Here is a 22210-nt window from a genome sequence, read left to right as displayed (position 1 = left end):
GAACACAGAAGAGTGCTGTAGTATTAAAAATGATGTGAAGTTTGTTTTATGAAAGTGCTTTCCAAATTATGCCACTCCACTATTCATTAACATTTATGCTTACTGGTACTAATATTGTTTCATAAAACTCCTGAGTTATAATGAAGTCTAACATTGCTAATTTTGCCTGGGCTCCTTTTTGTGTGTGGCTGACCTTAGGAGACACCATTGTGGTTAAGAAGAATCCATCAGACTCACTGTAAATCACTTCATAGGCTCAGACTTAATCATCTGCAATAGCAGAGATTATATTCCCATTTAAAATCTTCCGCACACTACAATTTTAGAGTATAATGGCTTTTTTTTCCCTTATTTCCTTCAACTACATGTTTTATATAGAGCCTCCCCTATATCTCATCATATCATATAATTTTAAAGGCTGAGAGTGGATAGAGAGCAGCCTTGAAGAGAAGGACTTGGGGGTGTTGGTTGATGAGGAGCTGAACATGATCCGGCAGTGTGCGCTGGCAGCCCAGAAAGCCAACCGTGTCCTGGGGGCATCACCAGCAGCGTGACCAGCAGGTCTAGGGAGGGGATTGTCCCCCTCTATTCCACTCTCATGAGACCCCCCCCTGCAGTGCTGCATCCAGCTCTGGGGTCCTCAGCACAGGACAGACATGGACCTGTTGGAGTGGGACCATGACGATGGTCAGAGGGCTGGAGCACCTCCAGTATGAGGACAGGCTGAGAGAGCTGGGGTTGTTCAGCCTGGAGAAGGCTCCAGGGGGACCTTAGAGCAGCTTCCAGTGCTGAAAGGGGGCTACAGGAGAGATGGGGAGGGACTCTTCATCAGGGGGTGCAGGCATAGGATGAGAGGTAATGGTTTTAAGCTGAAAGAGGGGAGATTTAGATTAGATATTAGGAAGGAATGTTTTCCTGTGCAGGTGGTGAGGCAGTGGCCCACGTTGCCCAGAGAAGCTGTGGATGCCCCATCCCTGGAGGGGTTCAAGGCCAGGCTGGATGAGGCTTTGAGCAACCTGGGCTAGTGGGAGGTGTCCCTGCCCATGGCAGGGGGGTTGCAACTCGATGATCTTTAAGGTCCCTTCCCACCCAAACCATTCTACAATTCTATGTTTCTATGAAATGAATGCAGTGGTAGAATAAAATATATCATTTATAGACACATTTGAAAAGAAGGCTATGGCTTGAAATTCAGAAAAGACATTGACAGTCCTTGTTGGCCTGCTGCCCTAGAATTACTTTCAGATCCACTTGCAATTTAAGCTTCTTTCAAGATGAAAACATGTCCACAACTTGTACAATACTAAGGGGTGTTTCATGTCAGAATATTATTCTTAGATTAAACATCACTCTGAATGTCATAGGATAGCAACACAAATAAGAAATAGGAGAAAGCAATAAAAGAAATAGTGTTGAAGTAAAAATGGTATTTTAAACTATGCTTGCCTTGATCCGACACTGACTCCCTGACTGATTTTCTTCAATCTGACTTTCTCTAGGCAAAACAAATGGCAGGGGACCCCATTCAGCAGACAGGGGCTGTGGCATGCATGCAGTACAGCTGGTCAGAACTGGCAATACTGGGCTTCAGGGCTCTCGTGTGTGTGTTAGCCAACCAGCCAGGAAACAGATTTTTGGTAGGACATATGAATCCGGGGTTCTGATCTGTAGGAAGATGGAGAGAATGCTGCCCATGGCTTCTGGCACTACTTATGACAATAATGCAGTTCCATTGCAGGCTTCATCCTAGGAACCAGACTGACTTATTTCCTCTGTCATGTACAAGCCCAGGAACTCAAAGCTGTCATCCTTCTCAACAATAGGTTTGGCCCTGAGCATGAAAGAACTCTATCCAATGGTTAACATATTGTTCATGCTGGAAATAGATGGGCAGCACAGGGGGTACCACCTGCTATTAAATCTTATCTTCTTGATAGAACAAGGACAGCTGCTAGTGTTGGCTCTTACACAGTAGAAGAAGAGGAAGAGGAGGAAAGAATAAGCTTCTAATATCTCTAGTGTTTGCATTCAGTGCATAATTGGTTTTCTTGACCAGCAGCCAGCACTGACGCTATGCTATTCTGTAGGAGCTGTTCTTCTGATGAATGATACTCCACTGACTTTGGAAGGTAGTGCTTTCTCTACTAAGAAGATTGTTAACTCTGTCCAGTTTGCTGGCCTGCCTTTGGCAGTGGATGAGGAACATGATTTTCAAAGGAGAAAAATGTACATTTGGTACAAAAATTATTGAAAGCTGGAGAGTTTGTGTTAGAGAGAATGACTGTAAGACAAGCAGGTTAATAAAGTTTGAGCTTTATTGTGTGACAAGAGAGGGGAGAAGGAAACAGGAGAGAATATGCTGTTGCTTGCAAGGTGAAGTCAAGAAAAGAAAGGCAACTTATATGTGTAGGTAAATAAATATACAAGTCATGTCAAAGGAACATAAGGATATGGTTCTACTTAATGAAATTTCTGAAAACAGAAATTAGATCTAAATTCAGGATAGCAGTTACTAGTACCCAGAAAGTGTTTGTGAAAGCCTCACTCAACATTCTAGAAATAACATAACTCTGAACTCCAGCCCAGATTTCCCTGCTCCTAAACTTGCTCTTATAAACGCAGTTACTTCTGAAGTCTGACATCTTTACTCAGGTTTCCTGTTGGAGAAGCTGTTAGTCACTTCTTGCTTGTCCGCACGTAGGTATCGCTGCTCCCACAGCCAGGCAGCTCTCTTTTGGGGTCCTGTGTCCCTCATCAGAGGTTATGGTTGCGCTTGTCTCTCCCAGAGGGTTTAGGTCTTCATCTCTCCATATTCCAAAAGACTTCAGGAAAATATGAAGGCTGGTTTGTAAGTTCTTTAAAAGCTTCAGCTCAGTCTGTGGCAGGGTTATAAAACTGTTGTATTTTTTAGAAAAAATCACCTTCCATATTCTCCTCTCTCTGTTTCCTCCTCGTTACTAGTTTTCCTCTTTCAGGAAATCATTTGCCACTTTTGGAGAAGAGGTACAAGATGTATCATCTAATACCACAGTTCACAAAGAAAGACAAAAGAAGGCAATCAGCTTAGCCCAAGGTTAAGAGGAGATTCAGACAAGAGCCCTAATTCATTACCTAGAACGTACCTAATATTTAGAAAAAAATTGAGTCTGCCTAACATGGATTAAAAGTTGGCAATGTTCAAACTGAAAATAAAATGCACTCCCTGTAGTTAAACACTACAACAGATTGTTGGGGAAATTCTGAGAAATCTTCACCATCAGCTTTTAAGTCGGGATGAGATGTTTCTTCTTCAGTCACAGACTTGCTGACATAGGCAGCAAGAGCCATTTGGTGATAGTCCTTTACCTGCATTAAAAAAGGGGCCAGAGGAGGCGATTACAGTGGTCTTCTCTGTCCTTAAAAGCTCTGACAATGAAAATTGAATGAAGGGTAGCAGCAAACTAGCTTTTGTAAGAATTGCAAGTTTTCTGTTATTCTTCTTTTGAACTTTAGTTTTGATTCAAAAAATTAGTCAGCAAGTTTAGAAGAAAAGATTTCATCAAAGTATAAAATGAATATTTTACATTATAAAGCTTGTATTATTTTCTTGCTGTCAAAACAATTCTGTCTTTATTGTCTGTTCAGGAACTACAATTGACATATATTTTCTCTTGTATTCAAATGAAAAAAAAAAACAAACCCTCTCAAATATGCCCAGAAAGCACAGAACATAAATAAAACCCCATTTTTCTTATTTCTTTTTTTCATTCACTTGAAAAATATGTTTACAGTGCATGGTAATTCACTGGTTTTAGTGCCTGCATTAATGTGGTCAATATTCCCAATGAATAATTTTTCAATTTAGAGACAAAAAATGTTCGTGTGTAATTTTTCTCATCTCTTTCTAGAAACACGCAGTAGTTCTATAAAGGCTGAAAAAAAAGAGGTTATTGGTTTTATAGCTTCTTAAAAGGAAGGTAAATTTGTGAGCGAAATCTTTAAATACTGACAACTAAACTGAAAAAACCCCACACCTATCAAATAGCGATTTCCAAATACTAATTTAGACACATTGGTGATGTGCAGCGTCTTTAAGAAACTGTGAGGATCTGTTTAGTCTCACTAGTAAATTCCATTAATTTTCAGGTAAATTACATAAAGCTCTTTCTACTATAATTCTTCTGATTTGTTTTTGATTAAAAAAAATGGCATTTGCAAGAATGTGTCTGAAAACAAAGACAGTTCATAGGAGCTACATCAAATTGTCACCTATTAAGTGTGTAAATCTAAGCCAGACTGGAGATAAAACAGTTTGGATCTGCAAGAGAAATAAGACAATGCTGGAAAGCAGAAGCACCATACAAGAATGTATTTATCTGGGTTCCACTAATAGTTGTGGACTTAAAAGTACTAAAAAATATTGATTAGGTATTACGTAGCTCATCCTAGTCATTCAGCTGCAGGCAGCTGCTTTGTTTCAGATAAACCCTCCAATGTTATTTGCTCTCTGCATCCTTGCTTTTTGCCTTCCGTGTTAATTTTGTAAATGAATGTTGTACTGTATTTAGCTGGGATCTCCAGTAGGATCTTTCAAGCTCTCTAAAAAATCCTAATTGACATAAAAAAAATCTTAATTGACATAGCTATACGAATGACTCGACAAAGTGGGAGGTAAACCACACTTCACAGGTTGCCTTGCACTTAATTCTCACGGTATTTGAGCCTGTAACTAAAACAGCTGTGGATGTACCTTGCAAAAGCAAAGTTACTGCAAATGCTGTGTCTCTTGGATAGATTTTGAGGACAATGAGTCATTCTACTAATAACGCTATCTGGTATCTTAATTGGTAACTAAATGAATAAAAGATGTGTTTATTGCTGTGTAATTGACTTGTTTGTTTTCCCTCCTATCATTGATTTATTTTGGAGAGGGGAAGGGAACAAGTCTTTGAGTTAATTTATATCCCTCCTAAAACTGAAAGGTTATCTGTTTTTAGGAATTGGACCTGTTGTCTGTGCATTTCCTTAAAATGGAGGCGTAAATACAGAAAACTGGAAATATCATAATAAGGTCAAATGTGGTGGGATAGTGTTTCTCTGAATTGTTCAAATTAACCAGCTGTTTACCTAAGTGACTTATAATCCAAAAGCAAAGAACGTGGCCTCTTTCTTGAAATGTTTTTAAAATTTGCCTTGTGCTGATCAAACACTTGCTACACTAGGTCCAAATTTTGGGGAATTATTCATTTAGTTTCAGTTTCTAGTAAATCTGGTTGCTCCAGGACTGCATTCATATCAGAGGCTAAACACAAACAATAGGAAAAGCAGGATCCTAGGTAGCTTATTTTTTATTTATTTTTTTCCGGACAATGATTTTATTATGGAGTACTGTCTCCACTTCTAATAAATAACACTCGTTTCTTGTCCTATGCCTATAGCACACGACAGAGCATCACTGTCAAGGTCAATACCCAGTTAGTCGCCCCCAGCTAGTCAACAGAGCAGAGTAGTTTGCAAATGAAGAACATTTGTCTGAATGACATATTTCTGAATGAGAATTGCTTTGTTTTGCAGAGAATTTGGCCGCTGGAAAGTAAACAACCTCGCTGTTGAAAGAAGAAATTTCCTTGGCTCCCCACTGCCACTTGCCCCTGAATTCTTCCGTAACATAAGGCTACTCGGACGCCGCCCAACCCTTCAACAGATCACAGAAAACCTTATAAAGAAATATGGGACACATTTCCTACTATCAGCTACCTTGGGAGGTAGGCTTAACACGTGGAAATATTGTGCGTGAGTTCGGCGGGACTGAACTAAAATTGTGGGTTTCTCGGTAAAACTGCAGTATGCCCTTCTTTGCTTTATTGATTCAGTGACAATAATTTCAGGGACAAAAATATAAGAAATCCCGTTGCTAAGACTGAGGTACTTTTACCAAATTCCTGGTGTACATGCTCCTGGTCTGTGAAGATGTGTCTCTGCACTAAGAGGTCATTAAGGAGAGTGACTTTTTTTTTTTTTTTTGTTAGAGGTCCTTAAAACTATTTACTTAATAACAGATTACACGGGTATCTGGATCCATTACAGTACTGCAGAGATGAAACACAAAAACCAGTAACTTTTCCAACAAATCTTTTCAGCTAAGAGACTTTAAACTACTTTGACAGATGGGAAGTCCCTATATTGTCACCTACCTTTTTTAGAAATAGCCTTCGCTTAACCAGTGGGACTAAAAGTTTCCAAATGGTATGACAAGGCTTTGCCATGTGATTCCTATTAACTTAATGGAATCTGCATCTCTAAATCCCCACAGACTAATTTGGAAGAGGTGGCCTGATGTATAATTGGGATCCAGTCACCAAATGGATTGAAGAAATCCAGTGAAGAGGCCTAATGTTCAAGAGAAAGCATAAATTGTTCTGAATGAAAGATAATTAGTGCCTGCAATTACCCATCTAGGCATCGCAAAATGAACTGACATTTTAGAAATGCAGTTTTATCCTTTGGTGGGTGATTATATTAAAGATAATTCTGGTGATTGAGTATCCTTCCAGCAGGACAGTCTTGTCAAAATCCTTTATTCACCTGAGGAATGGTTCTCTTTAATACATTTCATAACTGAATTCTAACCATATATTAAGTAAATGACAGCTTTCTTATTCTCTTTTGGCTGATATCTGAGATCTATGACAACTGAAATGGCTCACAGTTGCTCCCTTTTGGAAAAGGCCATTCTAGAAACAAGGTGAACTTCTGTCTTACTGTGGTTATTAAAAAAAATAAAAAACTAATTCCTATAATTATTTTGGGAACTAGTGCTTCTACAGCAAATCCATCACCATTAGAATTTTAAGAACAAATGTGTTGACCAGTAATTTGGAATAAAATTCCCAGAATTTCTTTTAATTATTCAGCACATTTCTTCCATGCAAAAAATACACTTTTTAATTACGATGTATTTTCTTGTGTATACAGCACATAACACATCTGAACAGTAAAACTAACTGTAGAAGAGAAAGACAATGTTTCTCAATATATAAAGCGTAATACTTAAAGATTTGGCTGCAGCATGTATCTTGATGCAAGGTTTATCCAACAGTAAAAATTCTTTTTGGTATTATTAGCTAATTATTAACTAGCATAACCTTCAGTATTAACAGCCATATGATGAAATTCATTTTCAGGTTGAAATTGGAGCTAACAACTTGGAGAAAACAGTCTAACACAAACATAGCTGCTCTTAAAAAGTGCAAAGCATCAGTATCACACCAATCACAAAAGATTTATAGATTTGACACCTTTTACAAAGCATGGCCCTAAGGAAAACCAAAAACTTCAGGGTAGTTCTTTTGAAGATATCTGAAAAAATTGTAGCTTAAATATTCAGTATTCTCCCCAAAGCATGAGGAGCCAATGGCATCCTGGGGTGTATCAGAAAGGGGGTGGTCAGTAGGTCAAGAGAGGTTCTCCTCCCCCTCTACTCTGCCCTGGTGAGACCGCATCTGGAATATTGTGTCCAGTTCTGGGCCCCTCAGTTCAAGAGGGACAGGGAACTGCTGGAGAGAGTCCAGCGCAGAGCCACAAAGATGATGAAGGGAATGGAGCATCTCCCTGCTGAGGAAAGGCTGAGGGAGCTGGGTCTCTTTAGCCTGGAAAAGAGGAGACTGAGGGGTGACCTAATTAATGTTTATAAATACGTGAAGGGAGGATGGAGCCAGGCTCTTCTCTGTGACATCCAGTGACAGGACAAGGGGCAATGGGTTCAAGCTGGAACACAGGAGGTTCCACTTGAATATGAGGAAAAACTTCTTTACAGTGAGGGTGACAGAGCACTGGAACAGGCTGCCCAGAGAGGCTGTGGAGTCTCCTTCTCTGGAGACATTCAAAGCCCGCCTGGATGCGTTCCTGTGTGATCTGATCTGGGTGTTCCTGCTCCGGCAGGGGGATTGGACTAGATGATCTTTCGAGGTCCCTTCCAATCTCTAACATTCTGTGATTCTGTGATTCTGTGATTTGCTAGAGAGAAACTGGGATAGGGTACCCTTTGCTAATCCCTCTCCAGACCACCTCACAAAGTCCCTAAAATGCAGTAACTGCCACATACTTGCAAAAATTTTCCACTCGTAGCGAAATGGTGTTGACTTCTGGGCTCTGTCAATGCATTATAAAGCCAAAAGGAGTTTCTGTATTAATTTTGATGGGTTTTGATTTAGGTCCCTAGCTTCAATTTTTAGGCATGATTTCAGGCACACCTGCTCCCTTCATTTTCATTGGATGGGTGCTGAATATTTCAAAAAATTGGTTCAATTAAAATAATTGTGGGGAATTAGTCATTTCTAAGAATGCTTTCATGAGGTAGCTAATAACCCTATACTTTCCTGTATGTGTTAGTTCTCATTTTTGGGCTAGATCGAATGGGGATTCCCAGAGATGCTTGTCCACACTTTATTAACATGTAATTAGATTTTTTTCTTTCAGTAATGTATTCCTACTTTCCCTTTAATTACAAGGTTTTTTTATTCTGAAAGCTTTGTAATTTACATAGCTTTTTAAAAGCAAAAGACCAAACCGAGTGTGTGTAGTACTTTTATTTAATGAATCCCCAATCATCTGTATTCATGGGCATAAAGGAAAGCTTGGCAAACGAACAGCCTTGTGGTAAGATTTATGTGCCTCTGTGACCATTTGGCTTGCATGAATATCCCTTTTTGACTATAAAGGGAACTCTTACACATCGTTGTTTGTGATACGTTCCCAAGTCTTTATTCACAAACACAGAAATATACTCCTTGAGGGCCTTCTGAAATGAGAACTTAGGGAAGTTCGATTTTTTTCTTCCTCATTCTTACAAGAGAATGTGGAAAATGACATTTCTCACTGCTTCTAATTCTTATGGAAATTTTATCCTCTTGTGACATAAGTCACATGTCCATAATGAGAAAGCTGCCTGACAGAAAGGACCCCATGTAATCCCCTATGTTTGCACAACAAGCGCTGGATTGGGCAGTGGGATCACGGGTGAGCTCCTGAGCCTGTCCTCCCTCTGCATTGACTGTCTGCGGCGTCAAGTCTTCAGAGAAAGGAGAGCTGTGGCTGCTGGTTTTTGTTAAATTTTGTGTGCTCATGGGGTGCTGTGCTAGGCCGGGCCATCGCTAGGGGGTGATGAGGTTTCCCCCACTCCCCTAGGACAACACATATCCTGTTTACATTAGCAAAATTGTAAATTGACACACCCCAGCCAACACTGACCGGAACAGCTTTACGGGGAAGACATGAGAGGACTTGGACAAGGGAATTCTGTCCTTGAAGATGAGAGAGGACTCTACAGGAGAAGTCCCCAAGCATCTCATTTAATTAGACTTGCTTAGAGCAGGGGATTGGACTAGATGAAGTCTCTTCAAGCCTAAATTATTTTCTGACTTTGTGAAAGCAAGTTATTTCTAAATTCTTTATCAGCTTTCAACTAGCAGTTCAAAAAGCAGAGATTCTCCTTTGAAGGAGAGACAATACACGGCATTATTTTTTCTCCTTTTGTTCTGCATTTATACTTTTCTCTTTTCCTTGCATACAACATGATGCAAGGAAGGCCCACCTTGCTGAATATACAAGAGTATTAGCTGCTGTACGCTTTAATGGTTTACAAAAAACAGCGTGCAGCAGTGAGATTCAGAACCGGAAGTTCTTGTGAGGCCTGGGGCACTGCTGTGAAATAAGTGTCGGAGGATGAAAATATCAGTGGGTCCCACTGTAAAAGGCATTTATTTTAAAGCTCTTCAGCTCTTCTTGCATATGTAAAGGCTGCTCAGCAAACCAATAGACTTGGTGGTGAGGAAAGTAGACGTAACTAATGTACTACAATGAAGAGACAGGCCCTTGTTCCAGGCATTTGCGCGAGGTGAGTCCGATGCAGGTGCTTTGCGAGGTGAAGATGGTGGACTTTGCAAACCAGTCCTCCTTGCATCTGGAAGCGTGGTCAGTGTTCTGAATAAACACATTTACAGGAGGTTGCAAGGGCTTCTTGTGGAACTAAAAGCCTTTTAGGCAATCGGCTAAATGGTAATCTCAAACGTTTGAGGCTGATTTATTTTTTGCTGTTATTGTCCGTCATAATTGCTCAAAGTGTTAATTACCAGACCATCAATGCATTCACCTCTCTGGGTCAGGAAATATCCCTTGATAACGTTGAAGGCTTTGAGAATCCAAAGGAAAAAAAAAAGGTAGTTTTGCCTTTACAGCAGACAGTCTTAACGGGCATAAGCAGTTTAACCCTAACCTCTTGCCATTCTCCTCTCCACTGATTACAGTTCTGCAAATGTGTTTCCTAGTTACACCTTTGCTACTGTACACGCTGAATAAAGGGGGACAGATTTTCTGCCCCTGATTAATATTCCTCTTGAGCAGTATATTACTCTTGTACAGAGATGGGAGAAATTGTCAGGCGGTGTAAGCCAGTGAATGTCAATGAATTCTGAAGGATTTATGATCATTTACACTAACTACAGATATGACCTTTGTTTTCTATGACACTTCTTTCAAGGGAAGATACAAAGCATTGGCAAATAGGGGAGGGAGAGTCCAGTCCTAAATGACTGATGTGGGAAAGAAACTTGAAAATTTAGCATCAGACTTGTAAATGCAATCCCCCAGGCATGTAAATTTTCAAACATTTAATATTGTGGACACTAAGGGGAAGAAAGAAATTCAAAAATGTATTGTTTTTCTTCTCTCTCTCCATCTACTCAATGAAGACGAACTTCAAATCCTAAACCAGATGGTATGTACGGACTTAAGATGCACTGTTATTCACCTGAACCACAGAAATTACTCCACATCTGGCCTAGCATTAATTTATATATTTTTTGAACCTGTGCACTTTCATCAGCATCTGCTTAAGTTTGGGAGAATGACCTGATAAAGCCCTAATGGTACATTCTATGATCCATACATTAATAGCTTTTCTACCAGCGTTAAAATATTTTTTATAACAAAGGCATAACCATTTTTTTTTTTTACTTTGTACTATAATGTGTTGCCGCTACTGTAGCTGAGGTATTCTATTTAATCAGAAACTTTTGAGGAGTTCAGAGGCCAAAGACCTTTATGCCTTTGCAAGGTACATACACGTGTATGAAGGCAGAGCTCTAAGTAGGTAACTCTGGATGATGCTCAGATATATCTGCCTTTGAGGGTTATCCTTTTATTACTGTTTCCTCACTTTCTGACATGAAGTGATGGGAACTGCTTGGATCACTGCTTTTTTTCCTACCACTACCCAGTCTACAGATGAAAATATGAAACATCAAGGCATATGATCCTTTCATCATTACAAAGATGTGGGTACAGGAAAACAATCTCTCAATAATTGAGGCAGAAAATAGCACTAAGTATTTGAGTCATATGAATATGTAATGTTATGTATAACAAAATATATTTACTCCTTCAATAGATGATTATATTTAGTTACAGTTGTTACAGCATTATTCCAGTTCTACCATGTCGATGATGATGATTTGCATGTTTTATTTAAATAATTCCTGTAGGATGCACACAAAATTAATTTATTTCTAAATGACGTTTATAAACTGTTGTTTAGGAGTCTTATAGGTAAATGGCCATGGATGGGCTATGTGTCTAGGTACATTCCTACATACTTATTTTATTTCATATTTTATTTTCTGAAAAATAGCATGTAGAATATTTTTCTCAACACAAGAGTTTAAATTATAAATAGAAATCCTGGAAAATATGTTCATCTAAATGTTGAAAGGATAAAAATATAGGCTAAGTGATGAGCTTGTGAGTTCTAGGGCTTGCGGGAGCATTAGTATGTACGGTGCCAAGGTCAGTGTATAGCATGAATGTAAGTCTCCTGCCCCCCCCGATGAATATTTGTCAGTGGCAGGAACTACATGGTAATAAAGCATCAATGTAGTGACCCTGTTCATTTCTTGAACCCGTCATTGGATTATGTGGTGCTGTTTTGTGAGCATTGATAGATATATTTATTCTATTTCTTTTAAACCTGAGAAAGTGAAGGTAAGTAACTCTCGAATTTGGTGAAGTAGGGAGAATATTGCTTTCAGAGCTTGCGGAAAGCACAGCTTTGTGGATCCAATGCTGAATAACCATGTTTACTTAGTATTCATTGTCGTTAATCCTTTTCAGTTCTTAAAATTCGTAACCTTGAATAGTTTTCTAAATCACATTTGTTTTTTAGCTAATGCTTGGAGGTCTTCGTAGCCTGTTTCATGGTGTCAGACTGTAACCAGTAAAAACCAAGATCATCCATATTTCAAATGTGACAGAAAAGTCTCTTTTGGCATGAGTTTAATTTTCTCTAAATTAGCTTAAAACTCAAATTGTCTTCCACAATTTAAATATGTATCAGTGATGTTACTTTACAAACCCTTGAGTTCTGGGTGCGAAAGACAGCTCTGTTAGAACTCTGCAGCAACATGGACGCCTGAGTACCGACGTATGGGGGAGTTCTCTTATTTTTGATTTTTTTTCTAGCAAGTGCTAGATCCGCTCTGACAGATTAAAAACTTCCAGAATCTGTAAGATGCCTTTTGAACAGCAAATATATTTGAAACCTACCTGATTACCAGTGATGAACTGGGACCTGCTCATTTAAGATGCCATACAAACACAACACGGTGATTTTTGATGAGAAAGAGCTTCCTTTGCATTTACACCAAAGGTCCCATTGCTCCAGCTGTGTGCCTTCACTTAACCTTGGGAGATGTAATCTGATGTGATCTGAGTCAAAGTAAACATTCAAAATCATTTCAATTCAGCTACAGAGCGTGAAAAACAAAACACATCTGTCAGGGAGATGGAGATGGCAGAGACGTTAAGGGGATCCTGCCTGCCAGCACGCACCCACCAGCAACTGCCACGGCAAGCATGGGATCAAGAAGGACTAGGATAATAGGATGATGTGATAATTGTAAGGGGGTTCAAAGGTTATTTTCCGGATATTTTCTAATTAAAACAACGCAACACACAACACCTTCCTTTTTCAAGTTCTTTCTTTTTTTTTTTTTCTTTTTTTTTTTTTTTGTAATGTTAGTTTTTATTGTCATTCTGCTCTCCACCTTCTGGAGAATAATGCTTTTAATTAAAGAAAACTAAAAATACTCTTTTTTAATGACAAAACTTACCAGAATTCTGTTGAAATAGAAGCAGTCCCATCATCTCTACTAATAACTAATACAGATCAACCAAAAGAGTTTCCAAGAGCAAGATGGGGGTTGCATATTAGCTGATGAAAGACAAAGAACGTAAAAAAAAAAAAAATAATCTACTTTCCAGAGATTTTCTGCAACATTAAGGGCTTGTTTTCTTTTACATTGCAATTCATCATAAGGTATTTTCAACAGAAAACCAGTCGATCTTGCAAAAGTCAATTTAATCTAAATACAGTAGTTAAGACCTCTGGAAAAGGGCAAAATGGAAAGACATCTCCTAGTGAAATTTTTCACCTTATTTGAGCAACCTGAACTGTTCACTGATAAAGTATTTACCCCTGTGAGTTCTGATGTTGTTTGCTGTTACATGACTGTGTCTTTATAGCTCCACAAACAGCACACAGCCCCTGGCTCAAATCTCAGCCCACTCCATTGGTTTTCATTTCAAAAACATCTTTCACACCAACTAGAGCCACCAGGCAGGCTTGGAAAAAACAGGTTTTATTAGATAGGCATAGCTGAACGCCAACAATGCTGGAACCTAGATAATATTTTGATGGCTAATTTATCTCCAAGTACAAGTCATTATAGACTTTGCTGTGCTTTTCCAGTTCTTGACCCTGGGTTGTGGGTGGCAGTTGGCGTGGGTGTATCACTGTGTGCATAACGACCCACCTGGGCACAGGACCGGCATCGCCTTGCGTCCACGCAGTGTATTGAAATGCCGTGCACAGCTCTGTGCTAATGCGATGTGCTCACGCCTGCCCTTCCAAGCAAGCCTAGTCTGCTTTGCAGGAGGTTTGGGCAGCATTTAAATAAAATCTCTGTGTCTAGTTATTACAGCAGAAAGGTTAGGTAGCTGAACAGGGAAATCCTGTTAGAGAGGCTGCTTTAATTCCCGGTTCTTTGGAGTTCAAGCGATTAATCCCTGCTTTGATGACTGTGTGCACACAAAAAAAAAATGACCCATTACAAAACTGTAGGGGAAGAAGTATAAATATAGTGGTGACAACTGAGGGAGGCTCCAGCTGGAATAGCCAGTTGTCCTGGGCAGCAGCTGTGCCTTCCAGGACAAAGCGAACATCCTGGACAATCCTGGCAGGTCTAATTAGATAAGAGGCTCCTGGATAATGGCAGTTGTGCTGTGTAAGGTCTGAAGGGCCTGATTGTCCTCTGAAGTTGAGAGAGGTTGGGAAACACCGTCAGGTACATAGGTGAATATGAACACACTCCTCTTTCTCCAAACAAATGCATTTTGCAAGCCAAGGTAACTGTGTGTCAAATTTGTCAGCAGCTGTGGTCTCCTGCACAGAGGCATGCGTTCTTCGTTTGGCATTGCTCACCACCAAGATTATCTCCCTTTAAAGATGATGTCATGTTTTCATCCTACATATTATCCCTCTACAGCTATATTTTTTGGCAAGTAAACCCCTGCAAAGCTGGCATCCCATCCTCGGAATGGGCAAAATGCCACTGTAGCAGATGGGTGAGCAATGAAACTAGCACGAGTGGCAAGACAGACCCTATCAGGGTAGGGTCCTTTCCAGGAACAGGGAAATGGCATTCTGTGGAGCTGTTCAGCCTCTAAAATACAGGTATAATATATTATTCATTGATTCTTGAGATCAATATTGAAGAATGCAAGCTACCAAACACAGGCTCAGAAAGTGAGAAAAAATGTTTTTGTGGTTCCTTCAGACATAAGTTGCACAGAAGAAAGCACTGAGTCACTAAATCGCATTTCTAATTCATTTTCTGAAGTAAAAAGTTTTGCCTAAACGCATTACGAAATGAATGAATTGTTGCTTATCCTGAAATGCAGGAAAAAAGTATCCATGAAGCAAACAATAAACATGGAAAATTCCTTACAAATTTAACTGTATCAGTAGGTCTTATCTGGAATGGCTCTTAAGAACTCGATCAGTTAAACAAATGAGATTTTGGGTTGGTTTTGTTTTTCAATAATCTTGCAGGAATTAAAATTTCAAAATTCAAGAGTATTTCTCCATGTGTCTTTAAACAGAGAGGAAGTGAAAAAAACATAAATTAAATGCTGGAGTTTCACTTTGCTTTCAGAAAAGCACTTCTGATTTTGAAGTTAGGAATGTGTTATTTATGTTTTCCTTTTTTAAAATAAACTGATTAACATTATTATATATTTTTATACTTTTCAGCTATACTGATTTTCTTTTAAGACATCTGTTACATCAGGTTTCAGGCCTCAGCATTACTGAATTGATTTGAAAGCACAAGATTGCTTAGGACAAGATTGCTTATAACAAGTAGTAACAAGGTATCTTTTTTTTCTGAAATCAGGTATGATACATGTTTTAAAAGAAGGAAACAAAAAAAGAGCAGAAAAGTCTCAAGTATTATCCTGGTTCCATTTTCCTTTATACTAAGATTAAATACTAAAAATTGACGGTAATAAGGAACCTGGGAAATAAACATTTTATACACAATTTAAAATTAATGTCTACAGAATATCTCTGTATTGATGGTAAATAGGAGTGAATATAGCAGACTTATCCCCAGTGTCACTGGACTTTAGGCATAAATGTGTCATATTGTATAACTGCTACTCATATGAGACACAAAAAAAAACCCCAACAAAAAACCTAGAATAGTATCTGTTGTCCATGTGCTTAGGCACTGACGTGTCTGCATCTGCCACCAGGAAGGGATATCGAAACATCAGACAACAGCTGGGGAAAACTTTGACCCCTCATTTCTTATAAATGCCACCATTACTTACCAATGAGACTTGCACAAGATGTCACTGGTGAATGCTGTGGCTTCTGTTTCCCTGCCTAGGAGAGGAGTCACTCACAATTTTTGTGGACAAACGGAAGCTGAGCAAGAGGTCAGAAGGCAGTGATCCCAGCACCAACAGCTCCGCGGTGACCCTGGAGACCCTGCACCAGCTGGCAGCCTCCTACTTCATCGACAGGGACAGCACGCTGCGCAGGCTCCACCACATCCAGATTGCCTCCACTGCCATCAAGGTAGGGGAAGTCCTCTAGGAACAACCTGTAGATGTGTTTCCAGATTCATTATCTGCTTCTCAGGAGAAACGTGTTTTCACTGGTGAAAAGAGATTGGTTAGTGGAACAATAATTTTTGCTCTAAATTTTTTTGCCTAAATGAAAGCACTCGATTGATAATGAAGATCCTGGTTTAGAAGAGGGTCTAATGCACTACTCTTGATGAGTGATACATTTGAATGATACAGATAGCCATCATAGAAGTGTTTGATCACTGAGACGATTTCCGTTACATATGTGGTCAGCAACTGCATCTATAGACAGACCTCTATTTGTGTACGGGTACATACAGTTCCCTCCTGCTTCTTTCCTTCTTTCCTTTTATTTTTTTACAAACATTGTTATTGTGCTCCTGTGACTGAAACTTTTTTTTTTTTTTTAATTTTTGTACTGAGCTGTAGATCAGTTTGGAGCTCGTGGTCCTACAGTTTTGTGGAAGCAAATCTGGTTTTCTGTTAGGAACTTCTTTTAGTACAGTTTGCCAGTCAAAGCACTGACTGCTGTAGGTGTCTCAGAGTGTCTCAGAGCACTGGAGGATGCTTGGCTAAGATCACTGTCCCGGCAGGTAGTATAGAAAGCATCAACTATTCTGAGCAGCTCTCTAGCGTAATGTTGCTTATTTGAAATAACCTCTCAGACCATTTCTAGCACTGAAGAGCAAATAAAATTTTAACATGCAGTTGAATATACATTAATTATGAAGCTTTTAATATAAGATGTGATTTAGAATCCATTCCGCTCATTGTATCTTTCCATTTGTAACTAAGGTCTTCATTAAAGCCCATCTGAAGCCAACTGCAGTTTCTAACTCCCTTAGATGTTACTCAAGTAAATATTAATTCACCTCCTCAGGAGTGCCAGGGCCTTTATGGTGAGAAGGATACAATGGGAATTTGTGGCTTGGCAACACCTGTTCAGTTTGGCTGGTGGCATATGGAGAATATTCCTCCTGTCCCATCCACGGTGGGCTGGCAGCGTGGCAGCTAACCCCAGCTCAGAACTGGGCGTCCACAGGTGCGGGATGACGTTTGGATGTTCAGCACAGCCAAAAATGCAGCAGAACCAACACAGAGTTCCAGCTCATCTGAGGGCTGCAGACCATCGTCCTATCCATCCCTCCCATCTGACTTATCCTCATAATCTTGTTCTTTATTATGTAGATGTACAACAACCTTTAAATCTAGGCTCCTTCCATCACACCACAAGCAAAGCCTTCCTTTTAAGATAGTTTTATGATAAAACAGGATTAAGAAAATTTGAGGCTGAAGATAATTTATGGCTGATAATAGATAATTTATGGGTGAAACCAGTGGTGACTGAAGTGGTAGAACATAGAAACATAGAGACAAAACAGTGTCTGAAAGAAATCTCTCCTTTCTGTTCACTGAGTTTTTTTTCAAAGCAAATTTGCATCATAATGCAAAACTCAACCCTGTCTGCTAGCAATTTACATAATGAACCTTCTGCGTGTCCAAAGTTTTTTACAAACACTACAAAATTATGAAGTTTTCTCTCCATCCCCTCACTGAGATGGATACAGATGCAAGCTGTAGTCCATCAGCAGATCTGATTTGGTTAATTGACTCCAGGAGGCTCTAGAAAATAATTCTCACGTCAGCTGCAACAGTGCTGATACATGAAACCCTGGCTTTTTAGCTTGCTTTCATTGAGAAACTGAGAGTATTTGTGTTACAAATTTCTATTGTCAGAACACTTAACTGAGCTAAAAAATTGTTTCTGTTGAAAACTAGGAACACAAAAGCAGCCAGGGAAGGCATTTTTTTTGTTCTCTGCCTGCACAGATTTTTGAAACACTGCTGGTTTTAAATTGGAAAACCATCAAATGAAGTTGTAGATCCATGGTGTAAATAGCATGTTTCAAAATTATTTATTAAAAATGTATAATCTGACACCTGAGTTAGATAACAAGCTTTCTGTAGAACTGCAGAGCCAGATCTCTGTGTTCCAGCAGATCAGCTTGAGGGCTGATTTGGGAGAAGTGACACCCTGGGGGATCCAAGGACCAGGGTGTCCATCAGCCAGCTCTGGGTGCTCCAGGGAGAAGAGTGGACTCAGTGCATAAACTACTGGGCAGCTTTTTAAGTCACAGCACCTTCTGTGTCTGGCTTGCTCACCACCGCTCTGCTCAAACCCTTCCTCTCCTCAAGAGATGGAAGTAGGGATTTGCAGAGGGAGTCCAGCAAAATCTCTCTCAGTTTACCATAACTCCCTTCTGACCAGCATCAAAGAAATCCAATATAGAGGTACTGGAACAGGTTTAAAAATTCCTGAAATTCTGAATTTGTATTAAATGTTTCCAAATGATATACAATCATTTTTTGATTGCAGACTGGTTAACAGCAACAAAAAATCATGTTCAGAATCTATTCAGTATTTGATACTACCATTTTCTATTAGTTTTGGATGGCTTTTTCACATGCAGCATACTAGACTACTGTACTAGCAGAGTTTATATTTTAGGACAAGAGAACTCAGAGTGTTATTAATGTGTAACTCATGTTCTTACTAGGAAGAACTTAATGATCCTTTTGGGAATGTGTATCTGAATAAAGCAAAAAAAAACACACCATACTATTTGGAACAGACAAGATTTAAAGCACAGCTCAAAAGACATGGTATTTGTGGTATAATCAGAACACTTCAGTGCACAAATGGGCTCTGCCACAAACGTGTTCCTGGAGTTTTGGAATTCAGAATGAACAGGAGTAATTTGATAATATTTTCTTGTTGGCTTGTTTGTTTGTTTTTCACATTCCTGTGACTTTGGCCAATCTGAAACTGCAGCAATAGTTAGAAACGACTTTGCACAACTGTTTGCATAACCGTGTATTTGCTGTTTGTAGCGTTCTGAGATGTAGCGTTCTGTAGATGTTCTGGTGGCTGTGACACCCCTAAAGATATTATTTGAGAAGAGAGATTAAAAATACACTTTTTTTACTTCAAAAACACAAATAAACAAACAAATCCAACATTTTTTGTTCCTTTCCCCCCCCCAAATCAATATAAACCTCTATTTTCAGGTTAGACTAGATCACTCCTTGTACCTCTTTTTTTTTTTTTCTATTTCTATTTCTATGCAAAAAATACACAATTTTCTCTTAAAAACAAAAAGGATAATATTTATAAACACCATGATGTATCTCCTAAACCATTTACTATATTAATTCTGTGCCCTTTCTTGTGATTTTTTGTTTTCTCCTGAGTTATCTTTTGGGTTATCTGGTTTGGGCATTGTGAATCCGTAACACAGATTTAATGAACATTTAGCAACAAAAAGGTAATAATAATACTATGTGAAGAAATACTATCTCATCTACAGGAGCATGAAATAAAAAAATCCTAATGATGCAGTAGTAGAGGGGGTTTTGAAGCTACCTTAAAATCACCTCCAAGAAAGGATTTATCTAGGACAGGGAAGAGGATGAGCATTTAACAGAGCTATAGCAGTGCTCGGCCATATGCTAGGATATCAATGAGCAACTCACCCATTCACTAACTAGGGCTGTGTCTAGGTTTGGCCATTCAGTTCCTAATGTTTCCAGCTTCTCCATGTAATGCTTCTTTAATAATTTAAGGTTTAAGTTCTTTACAGATGGGACATGGAAAGGGACCCATTAAGTCTCTTGAATTACAGAGCCAAATCATCACTACACCAAATATTAGGTGAGAATGATCAAGCTCAATCAGTCTTCTGGAAAAAAAGACAATCGCCAGCAATGAATATCTGTTTTCCCAAATTCAAAGAATTTCTCTTTGGAAAGCAGCACATAATGAAACATTTTTCTTCCATGTGTAATTAAAACAATGCATACTTGAGCAAGCTAAGGCACATGGAAAACAAGCAGGTGGTTGTTGACAACCAACATGGCTTTACCAAGGGAAAATGATTCCTGACAAATTTGGTGGCCTTCTACGACAGGGCCACAGCGCCGGTGGTAGAGGAAGGGCAACTGACATCATCTACCTGGACTTGTGCAAAGCTTTTGATACTGTCCCACATAACATCCTTGTCTCTAAGTTGAAGGGACATGGATTTGATGGAAGGACCACTCACTGGATAAGGAATTGGCTGGATGGCCGCACTCAGAGAGTTGTGAGGCAGTGGCCCAGGTTGCCCAGAGAAGCTGTGGATGCCCCATCCCTGGAGGGGTTCAAGGCCAGGCTGGATGAGGCTTTGAGCAACCTGGGCTAGTGGAGGGTGTCCCTGCCCATGGGGGTTGAAACTTGATGATCTTTAAGGTCCTTTCCACCTCTAGCCTTTCTATGATTCTATGATTCTATAATTCTTATATTCTTCAGTCATATTCATTGAGATATATGAATGAATTTCTGAATTTTTTTCTTACAGGTCTTGATACATTATTTTGTGTCACTGATGCAGGAAGATAATATTTTTATATATTTTACAATTAAGCTTTTCTATTCAAAAGCTAAGTAGCATCACAGAGAAAAGAAAGCATTGAGGGAGGTGAGAATTAACATTAAAGTCTCTATGTTTAACTCTTGCTTACCTAGTGAAAAGCAATGTCATTGCGAGCCCAATCTGTTAATGTGCAGCATGAAGAAAGGAGTAGGAGAGATTTATTTGATGAATCAAGTTTGTTATTCAAATTTGCTTGTAATCAAGTTGGTTAGCTGTGCATGAAACAGCTGATTGAGGCTTCACATTAATCACATAGACAATACTTTGTTTATTCCACATTTAAAAAGTTAAAATCACCATGTTACAACATTTTCCAACTGGAAATTAAATGTCCATGGGAGCTACCCAGAGCTTATATCAATATTTAACTTATTTAAAAGTCCCTGATACATACATTCTTTCAATATTATATTAATACATGCATTCTAGTATAAATGGTTAGGCTCATACTCTAAATCAACAGTTTGCACCCTCAAGGAAACTCACCAAGTGCCTGAGGGCTGCATCTGATTTGCATATACATTTACATGAATGTATATCCTGTTGTGTTTGAAATATTACAGATCCAATGTTACTCCCCTTGCATACTAATTTTAGAAGTTTTTCCTATAAAAATTTATCTTCAGATGCAGTGACAGCTATTAGCCCTCCCTATTAACGTCCCTCATAGGATGATGGGGTGTGCACTGCTCTTGTTTAATAAATTCCTGTATGGTCCTGGAAGCCGACTACAAGTAAAATCAGCAAATGTTTTCCTCTTGTGTGGTATCTTTAAAGAGCAATATCGTCAGCTCTCCCAACTCGGTGTTATTCTCGCTTCTGTACAGCCAGGCTACTTTGCACCGATTGAAGATCTAACCATAGCTGTTGGCCCAAGGGAAGCTGAAGTGACCTGCCACCTAGGACTATGTAATGGCCCTAATCCATCTCAAAGAATCATAGAATCACAGAATGGTTTGGGTTGGAAGGGACCTTAGAGATCATCGAGTTCCACCCCCCTGCCATGGGCAGGGACCCCTCCCACTGTCCCAGGTTGCTCAAAGCCTCATCCAGCCTGGCCTTGAACCCCTCCAGGGATGGGGCATCCACAGCTTCTCTGGGCAACCTGGGCCACTGCCTCACCCCCCGCACAGGAAAACATTTCTTCCTAATATCTCATCTAAATCTGCCCTCTTTCTTCTTAAAACCATTACCCTTTGCTGATTGGTGGACAGTGGGAACGAGACGTGAAGGTCACAAGGTACTGTAGCATCTACTGTAATTCTGGCAATGTGTCCTGTCATTGTCCACTGGCATAATGACCTTGGTGTAGTACCCTGAGATCATGCATCCATACTCCTAACAAATAATTAGGAGACGTTTTCAGTGGTGCATAGATGGGAGAAAGCTGTGCCTAGTATGTCTAGATTTCATTCTGCTTTCTGAGTCTAATGCAGCTGGGAGACAGCACTAAATGCTTGCTCAAATGACCCTGATTCCTGTTCGCTGGAAGCCGTAATTCCACCACTGTCACTAATAAGCTTCTTTGCTAAGTCCTAACAGTTCTGCAGAAC

At 39.4% G+C, this 22210-nt stretch overlaps 1 protein-coding gene across 1 annotated transcript in view; it reads left to right on the top strand.

The window, feature by feature from the left end:
• Positions 1-22210, top strand: part of LOC104463117 (BMP/retinoic acid-inducible neural-specific protein 3-like) — a gene marked incomplete at its 3' end in the record, with an annotated part of 144813 nt that overhangs the window by 94070 nt on the left and 28533 nt on the right. The window contains exons 2-3 of the mRNA XM_010075312.1: positions 5554-5744; positions 15984-16174. Of these exons, the coding sequence (XP_010073614.1) occupies positions 5554-5744; positions 15984-16174 (382 nt within the window). The remainder of the gene's footprint in view (positions 1-5553; positions 5745-15983; positions 16175-22210) is intronic.

This window comes from Pterocles gutturalis, unplaced genomic scaffold (genome assembly GCF_000699245.1).
Source record: "Pterocles gutturalis isolate BGI_N339 unplaced genomic scaffold, ASM69924v1 scaffold14557, whole genome shotgun sequence".
NCBI lineage: Eukaryota > Metazoa > Chordata > Aves > Pterocliformes > Pteroclidae > Pterocles > Pterocles gutturalis.
Note: the sequence above shows the minus strand (reverse complement) of the source record. Positions and strands in the feature narration are given on the sequence as shown.